This window comes from Serinus canaria, unplaced genomic scaffold, assembly GCF_022539315.1.
Source record: "Serinus canaria isolate serCan28SL12 unplaced genomic scaffold, serCan2020 HiC_scaffold_361, whole genome shotgun sequence".
Taxonomy (NCBI): domain Eukaryota; kingdom Metazoa; phylum Chordata; class Aves; order Passeriformes; family Fringillidae; genus Serinus; species Serinus canaria.
This window is the reverse complement of record NW_026108475.1, coordinates 22-8,858: the sequence shown is the minus strand read 5'-3', so window position 1 is coordinate 8,858 and position 8,837 is coordinate 22. Positions and strand designations below refer to the sequence as shown.

The following is an 8,837-nucleotide window of genomic DNA, read 5'->3' as shown; positions in this document are numbered from 1 at the left end:
CCTGCACTGTGGTCCCTGTGTGTCACCTGTGTGTCCCTGTGTCCCCAGGTGCTCTGTGTGGTGACAGCAGTGTCCCTGCACCTGTGTTACCTGTCTGCGTTCTGCTGGATGGCGCTGCAGGGCCTGCACCTGTACGTGCTGCTGGTCCAGGTGTTCTCCCCGGCCTGGCTCCGCCCGCGGCCGCTCCTGGCCCTGGGCTACGGCCCCGCCCTGGCCGTGGTGGCGCTGGCGGCGGCGGTGTACCCACAGGGATACGGCACCGATCAATAGTGAGTGATCAATAGTGATCAATAACCATCGATAGTGATCAATAGTGATCAATAGTGCCCATCCCGCCCTGGCCGTGGTGGCGCTGGCGGCGGCGGTGTACCCACGGGGATACGGCACCGATCAATAGTGAGTGATCAATAACCATCAATAACCATCGATAGTGATCAATAACCATCGATAGTGATCAATAGTGCCCATCCCGCCCTGGCCGTGGTGGCGCTGGCGGCGGCGGTGTACCCACAGGGATACGGCACCGATCAATAGTGAGTGATCAATAGTGATCAATAACCATCGATAGTGATCAATAACCATCAATAGTGCCCATCCCGCCCTGGCCGTGGTGGCGCTGGCGGCGGCGGTGTGCCCACAGGGATACGGCACCGATCAATAGTGAGTGATTGGGGTATCGATAGTGATCAATAGTGATCAATAGTGATCGATAGTGATCAATAGTGATCGATAGTGATCGATAGTGATCGATAGTGCCCATCCCACCCTGGCCGTGGTGGCGCTGGCGGCGGCGGTGTGCCCACAGGGATACAACACCGATCAATAGTGAGTGATCAATAGTGATCAATAACCATCGATAGTGATCAATAACCATTGATACTGATCAATAGTGATCAATAAGCATCGATAGTGATCAATAGTGATCAATTACCAGTGATCAATAGTGATCAATAACCATCAATAGTGATCAATAGTGATCAATAGTGATCGATAGCGATTGATAGTTAGTGATCAATAGTGAGTGATCAATACTGATCAATAGTGATCAATAACCATCGATAGTGATCAATAGTGAATGGGCAGCTGCAAAGGCTCCCAGTCCATCCCAATCCCCCCCAGTCCCTCCCAGTCCCTCCCAGTTTGTCCCAGTTTGTCCCAGTCTGTCCCAGTCCCTCCCAGTCCCTCCCAGTTTGTCCCAGTCCATCCCAGTCCCTCCCAGTCCCTCCCAGTCCTCCCATCGCCTCCCAGTCCCCCCAGTTCCCTCCCAGTCCCTCCCAGTTTGTCCCAGTTTGCTCCCAGTTCAATCCCAGTCCCTCCCAGTCCATCCCAGTCCCTCCCAGTCCCTCCCAGTCCCTCCCAGTCCATCCCAGTCCCTCCCAGTCCCCCCCAGTCCCTCCCAGTCCGTCCCAGTCCCTCCCAGTCCCTCCAGTCCCTCCCAGTTCCACGTCCCAGTCCCTCCCAGTCCCCCAGTCCCCATCATCCCAGTCCCATTCCCAGTCCCTCCCAGTTTGTCCCAGTCCCTCCCAGTCCCTCCCAGTTTGTCCCAGTCCCTCCCAGTCCCTCCCAGTCCATCCCAGTCCATCCCAGTCCCTCCCAGTCCATCCCAGTCCCTCCCAGTCCCTCCCAGTCCCTCCCAGTTTGTCCCAGTCCCTCCCAGTCCATCCCAGTTTGTCCATTCCCAGTTGCTGGCTCTCCCTCGAGCGCGGTTTCCGCTGGAGTTTCCGGGGCCCCGTCATCGTCATCACTGCCGTGAGTGACACCTGAGGGACACCTGAGGGACACCTGAGTGACACCTGAGTGACACCTGAGTGACACCTGAGGGACACCTGGGTGACACCTGAGGGACACCTGAGTGACACCTGAGGGACACCTGAGTCACCTGAGGGACACCTGGGTGACACCTGAGTGACACCTGAGTGACACCTGAGTGACACCTGGGTGACACCTGAGTGACACCTGGGGGACACCTGAGTGACACCTGAGTGACACCTGAGGGACACCTGAGTGACACCTGAGTGACACCTGAGGACACCTGAGTGACACCTGGGTGACACCTGTCACCTGTGTGACACCTGAGGGACACCTGAGGGACACCTGTGTCACACCTGAGTGTCACCTGTGTCACAGCCCTGTCCCTTCCCGCTGTCACATGAGTGTCACCCCCAGTGTCACCCTAATGCCACACCCCTGTCCCCAAACCCCTGACATCCCCAATGTCCCCAATGTCCCCAATGCCCCCAATCCCCCCCACTGTCCCCAATGTCCCCAACATCCCCAATGTCCCCTCTGTCCCCAATGTCCCCAACATCCCCAATGTCCCCAATGTCCCCAATGTCCCCAATGTCCCCAATGTGCCCAATCCCCCCCACTGTCCCTGATGTCCCCAGTGTCCCCACTGTCCCTGCTGTCCAGTGTCCCTCCAGTGTCCCCCAGTGTCCCCATCTGTGTCCCCATCATCCCCAATGTCCCCAATCCCCCCAGTGTCCCCAATCCCCCCGATGTCCCCATCATCCCCAATGTCCCCAATCCCCCCAGTGTCCCCCCAGTGTCCCCAGTCCCCAATGTCCCTGATGTCCCCAGTGTCCCTGCTGTCCCCAACCTCTCCAGGGTCCCCAAATGTCCCCAAATGTCCCCAGTCCCCCCCATGTCCCCATTCCCTGTGCCCACCCAATGTCCCCACAGTGTCCCCACAATGTCCCCAATCCCCCCCAGTGCCCTCCAGTCCCTGTGCCCACCCAGTGCCCCCCCATGTCCCCACAGTGTCCCCAATGTCCCCTGTGTCCCCTCAGTGTCCCCAGTGTCCCCAATCCCCCCCAGTGTCCCCAATCCCCCCCGTGTCCCCATGTCCCCTCGATGTCCCCAGTGTCCCCCCCCATGTCCCCACAGTGTCCCCAATGTCCCCTGTGTCCCCTCAGTGTCCCCAGTGTCCCCAATCCCCCCCAGTGTCCCCCCCAGTGTCCCCCCAGTGTCCCCAATCCCCCCCAGTGTCCCCATGTCCCCTCGGTGTCCCCAGTGTCCCCCCAATGTCCCCCAGTGTCCCCTCGGGTCCCCATGTCCCCTGTGTCCCCTCAGTGTCCCCAGTGTCCCCAATCCCCCCCAGTGTCCCCATGTCCCCTCAATGTCCCCATGTCCCCGTGGTGTCCCCATGTCCCCTCGGTGTCCCCTGTGTCCCCATGTCGCCTCGGTGTCCCCAACCCCCCCAATGTCCCCATGTCCCCTCGGTATCCCCAGTGTCCCCATGTCCCCTCGGTGTCCCCAACCCCCCCAGGTGTCCCCATGTCCCCTCGGTGTCCCCTGTGTCCCCAGGCCAACGCCGCCATCCTGGTTGTCACCCTCTGGAAGTTGGTGCAGAAATTCCACGAGGTCACCCCGGACATGGGGACCCTGCGCCGGGCACGGTGGGGACATTGGGGACACCCTGGGGACATTGGGGACATTGGGGGGATTGGGGACACCCGGACATGGGGACCCTGCGCCGGGCACAGTGGGGACATCCAGGGGACATCCTGGGGACATCGGGGGCATTGGGGACAGCCTGGGGACATTGGGGACATTGGGGGGATTGGGGACATGGGGACCCTGCGCCGGGCACGGTGGGGACATGGGGACATCGGGACACCCTGGGGACTTGGTGGCACGTTGGGGACATGGGACATCGGGGACACCCTGGGGACATTGGGGCACGGTGGGGACATGGGGACATCGGGGACACCCTGGGGACATTGGGGGCACGGTGGGACATGGGGACATCGGGACAACCCCTGGGGACATTGGGGACAGCCTGGGGACATTGGGACATTGGGGACAGCCTGGGGACATTGGGGACATGGGGACATTGGGGACATGGGGACCTGCGCCGGGCACGGTGGGGACATTGGGGACACCCTGGGGACATTGGGGACATTGGGGACATGGGGGGGATTGGGGACAGCCTGGGGACATTGGGGACATTGGGCACACCCTGGGGACACTGGGGACAGCCTGGGGACACTGGGGACATTGGGAACACCTGGACATGGGGACCCTGCGCCGGGCATGGTGGGGACATGGGACTTTGGGGACATGGGGACATGGGGACATGGGGACCTGCACCGGCACGGTGGGGACATTGGGGGGATTGGGGACATCCTGGGGACATTGGGGACATGGGGACCCTGCGCCGGGCACGCTGGGGACATCGGGGACACCCAGGGGACAATCGGGGGGGATTGGGACATTGGGGACACCTGGACATGGGGACCCTGCACTGGCACGTGGGGACATTGGTGGACAACCCTGGGGACATTGTGGGGATTGGGGACATTGGGGACACACTGGGGACAATGGGGACACACTGGAGACATGGGGACACTGGGGGACACTGGGGACATGGGGACCCTGCACTGGGCACGGTGGGACATGGGGACACCCTGGGGACATTGGGGACATCCTGGGGACTGGGGACACCCTGGGACATTGGGGACATCCTGGGGACATCGGGACATTGGGACACCCAGGGGACATCAGGGACACCCTGGGGACATTAGTGACACTGGGGACACCTAGGGGACATTGGGAGGAGATTGGGGACATTGGAGACACTGGGGACATCAGTGGGTGACACAGGTGACACCCAGGTGACACTGGGGGGGGCCCAGGTGACACCGAGAGGACACAGGTGACACCCAGGTGACACCCAGGTGACAGTTCCTTGTCCCTCGCTGTCCCCAGGGTGCTGTGGGTGACGTCACTGGGCCAGCTCTCCCTGCTGGGCTCTGGTTGGGCGCTGGGCGTGGGGGCGGGGCTTGGCTGGGCTGGGGGGGCGGGGCCTCCCCTCCCCCCCGGCAGCGCCCCCCCGCCCCTCCCCCTCCTGTTCTGCGCCGTCAACGCCGCCCAGGGGCTGCTGATCTTCCTGTGCCACTGCCTGGGGCACCCCAAGGTACCCAAAAACCCCCAAATTCACCCCAAAAATGGAACCGGGACCCTGAAAAACCCCAAAATCCCAAAAATCCCTGAAAAAACCCCAAAAACCCCACCCCAAAACTGCCCCGGGACCCCCAAATCCCCCCAGGGGCTGCTGACTCTCCTGTGCCACTGCCTGGGGCACCCCAGTGTACCCAAAACCCCCAAATTCACCCCAAAAAGGAACCGGGATCCTGAAAACCCCAAAATCCCAAAATCCCCCAAAAAAAACCCCAAAAACCCACCCCAAAACTGCCCGCCGGACCCCAAATCCCCCCAGGGCTCTGATCTTCCTGGCCACTGCCTGTGGGCCCCCAAGTACCCAAAAACCCCAATTCCACCCAAAAATGGAACCGGGATCATGAAAAACCCCAAAATCCCAAAAATCCCCGAAAAAACCCCAAAAATGCCCCAAAAACCCCACCCCAAAACTGCCCTGGGACCCCCAAATCCCCCCAGGGCTGCTGATCTTCCTGTGCCACTGCCTGGGGCACCCCAAGGTACCCAAAAACCCCCAAATTCACCCCAAAAATGGAACCGGGACCCTGAAAAACCCCAAAATCCCAAAAATCCCCGAAAAAACCCTCAAAAACCCCACCCCAAAACTGCCCCGGGACCCCCAAATCCCCCCCAGGGGCTGCTGATCTTCCTGTGCCACTGCCTGGGGCACCCCAAGGTACCCAAAAACCCCCAAATTCACCCCAAAAATGGAACCAGGATCCTGAAAAACCCCAAAATCCCAAAAATCCCCGAAATAAACCCAAAAATGCCCAAAAACCCCAAAAATGGGACCCAAAATCTGCCCCAAACCCCCCAAAAATCCACCTGGGACCCCAAAAACCCCAAAATGGCCCCAAAGACCCCAAAATTTCCCCCCAAAAAACCTCAAAATTGCCCCAAAAGTGCCCCTGGTCCAAACTGGGAGGGTCCCAGTTCATACTGGTGTGTTCCCAGTTCATACTGGTGTGTTCCCAGTTCATACTGGGAGGTTCCCAGTTCATACTGGGCCGTTCCCAGTTCAGACCAGTTGATCCCAGTTCACACTGGGCCGTTCCCAGTTCAAACCTGTTGATCCCAGTTCGAACCAGTTGACCCCAGTTCAGACCAGTTGATCCCAGTTCAAACCAGTTGATCCCAGTTCCCACTGGGCCATTCCCAGTTCAAACCAGTTGATCCCAGTTCAAAAAGCAGTTGATCCCAGTTCAACCATTCGCACCGTTGATCCGCCCAGTTCAAGACCAGTTGATTCCCAGTTTGAAACTCAGTTAGATCCCATGCCCACTGGGCCATTCCCAGTTCAAACCAGTTGATCCCAGTTCAAATCAGTTGATCCCAGTTCAGACCAGTTGATCCCAGTTTGAACCAGTTGATCCCAGTTCACACCGGGCTGTTCCCAGTTCAAACCAGGCCCTTGATCCCAGTTCAAACTGGCTGTTCCCAGTTCAAACCAGTTGATCCCAGTTCAAACCAGTTGATCCCAGTTCAAACCAGGCTGTTCCCAGTTCAAACCAGTTGATCCCAGTTCCCACTGGGCTATTCCCAGTTCACACTGGACTGTTCCCAGTTCAAACCGGGCCCTTCCCAGTTCAAACCAGTTGATCCCAGTTCAGACCAGTTGATCCCAGTTCAGACCAGTTGATCCCAGTTTGTTGCAGGTGCGGGGCTGGTACCGCTCCCTGCTGTGCCCCCGCTCGCGGCCCTACTCGGAGTTCACCAGTCACACCAGTAACACCAGTAACCACACCAGTAACACCAGTAACACCAGTACGGGCCGGCCGAGGGGATCCCAGTCACACCAGTAACACCAGGTGAGACATCCCAGTCACACCAGTAACCACACCAGTAACCACACCAGTAACACCAGTACGGGCCGGCCGAGGGGATCCCAGTCACACCAGTAACACCAGGTGAGCCATCCCAGTCACACCAGTAACCACACCAGTAACCACACCAGTAACACCAGTAACACCAGTACGGGCCGGCCGAGGGGATCCCAGTCACACCAGTAACACCAGGTGAAGCCTCCCATCCCAGTAACACCAGTAACCACACCAGTAACACCAGTAACACCAGTACGGGCCGCCGAGGGGATCCCAGTCACACCAGTACACCAGGTGAGCCCTCCCAGTGACCCCACCGTAACCACACCAGTAACACCAGTAACACCAGTGACGGCCGGCCGAGGGATCCCAGTCAACCCGTCCCAGACCCCAGTGAGCCCTCCCAGATCCACCAGTGACCCATCCCAGTAACCCCAGTAACCACTCCCAGTAACACCAGTAACCCTGCCCAGTATCCCCAGTGCCCCTCCCAGTATCCCCAGTGACCCCCCATATCCCCCAGTGAGCCCTCCCAGTAACCCCAGTAACCCTCCCAGTAGCCCCAGTAACCCCACCCAGTAACCCCAGTAACCCCCCCAGTAGTCCCCAGTAACCCCGTCCCAGTATCACCAGTGACCCCTCCCAGTATCCCCAGAACCCTCCCAATCACCAGTGACCACGCCCAGTATCCCCAGTAACATCCCATATCCCCAGTGACCCCTCCCAGGATCCCCGTGACCCCTCCCAGTATCCCCAGTGAACCTCCCATAGCCCTATACCCTCCCAGTCCCATACCCCTCCCAGTATCCCCAGTACCCCTCCCAGTATCCCCAGTAACCCCTCCCAGTATCCCCAGTGACCCCTCCCAGTATCCCCAGTGACCCCTCCGATCCCAGTACCCCCAAGTATCCCCCAGTGACCCCTCCCATCCCCGTACCCCTCCCAGATCCCCATGACCCCTCCCAGTATCCCCAGTAACCCCTCCCAGTATCCCCAGTGACCCCTCCCAGTATCCCCAGTGACCCCTCCCAGTATCCCCAGTAACCCCTCCCAGTATCCCCAGTAACCCCTCCCAGTATCCCCAGTGACCCCTCCCAGTATCCCCAGTAACTCCTCCCAGTATCCCCAGTAACCCCTCCCAGTATCCCCAGTAACTCCTCCCCTCCTCCCACAGGTGCAGAAAATTCCGGAAAAATCAAAAATTCCAGGAAAAATCTTCGGAATTTTGGGAAAAATCTTCGAAAATTCAGGAAAAATCTTCGGAATTTGGGGGAAATCTTTGGAATTTTGGGAAAAATATTCGGAATTTTGGGAAAATTCTTCAGAATTTTTTGGAAAAAATCTTCGGAATTCCAGGAAAAATCTTCGGAATTTTGGGGAAAATCTTCGGAAATTCTGGAAAATCTTTGGAGTTTTGGGAAAATCTTCAGAGTTCCAGAAAAAAAATATTGGGAATTTTTGGGGAAAATCTTCAGAAATTCTGGGAAAAATCTTGGGAATTCTGGGAAAAATCTTTGGAATTTGGGTGAAATCTTTCGAATTTTGGGAAAAATCTTTGGAATTTTGGGAAAATCTTTGGAATTCCGGGAAAAATCTTCAGAATTTTGGGAAAATCTTCGGAAATTCAGGAAAAATCTTCAGAATTTGGGGGTAATCTTTGGAATTTGGGGGGAAATCTTGGGAATTTTGGGGGAAATCTTTGGAATTTGGAGATTTTTGCCACCCCTCCCCCCCAGGGAGATCAGTAAAGGCGAGCTCAGGTTTGGGGTGAATTCCTGGGATTTGGGGAAAATCCTGGGAATTCCCAGAGGTTGGGGGGAATTCCGGGGATTTTAGGGCAAAATCTGGAAATTTTGGGGTGAATTCTTGGGATTTTGGGGAGAATTCCCGGATTTTGGGGTTGAATTCAGAGAATTTTGGGGTGAATTCCAGAGATTTTGGGGTGAATTTCCAGATTTTGGGTGAATTCTGGGAATTTTGGGGTGAATTCCCGGATTTTGAGGTGAATTTCCAGATTTTAGGGTGAATTCTTGGGATTTTGGGGAGAATTCCCAGATTTTGGGGGGAACTCAGGAA

The 8,837-nt window shown here is 57.6% G+C and overlaps 1 protein-coding gene across 16 annotated transcripts; it reads left to right on the top strand.

Annotated features, from left to right (window-relative positions):
* Window positions 1–17: 17 nt before the first annotated feature.
* LOC127061253 (adhesion G protein-coupled receptor E5-like) lies at window positions 18–8,533 on the top strand. Of its 16 annotated transcripts, XR_007780703.1 has the most exons (8): window positions 18–269; window positions 1,683–1,749; window positions 3,307–3,398; window positions 4,711–4,918; window positions 6,597–6,708; window positions 6,799–6,848; window positions 6,896–6,956; window positions 7,936–8,533. XR_007780703.1 is itself a non-coding variant. In XM_050987860.1 (7 exons), the coding sequence occupies exons 1-6, from the start codon at window positions 109–111 to the stop codon at window positions 6,948–6,950; spliced, it is 684 nt and encodes a 227-aa protein (XP_050843817.1). In that variant the 5' UTR covers window positions 18–108; the 3' UTR covers window positions 6,951–6,956; window positions 7,936–8,533. The 16 variants fall into 16 exon arrangements, 12 of the variants coding, with proteins under 12 accessions (XP_050843817.1, XP_050843818.1, XP_050843821.1 ...); XR_007780706.1 differs by lacking the exon at window positions 6,799–6,848 and having other exon boundaries at window positions 6,597–6,749; XR_007780705.1 differs by lacking the exons at window positions 6,799–6,848; window positions 7,936–8,533 and adding an exon at window positions 7,750–7,927 and having other exon boundaries at window positions 6,597–6,749; window positions 6,884–6,956.
* Window positions 8,534–8,837: the final 304 nt, after the last annotated feature.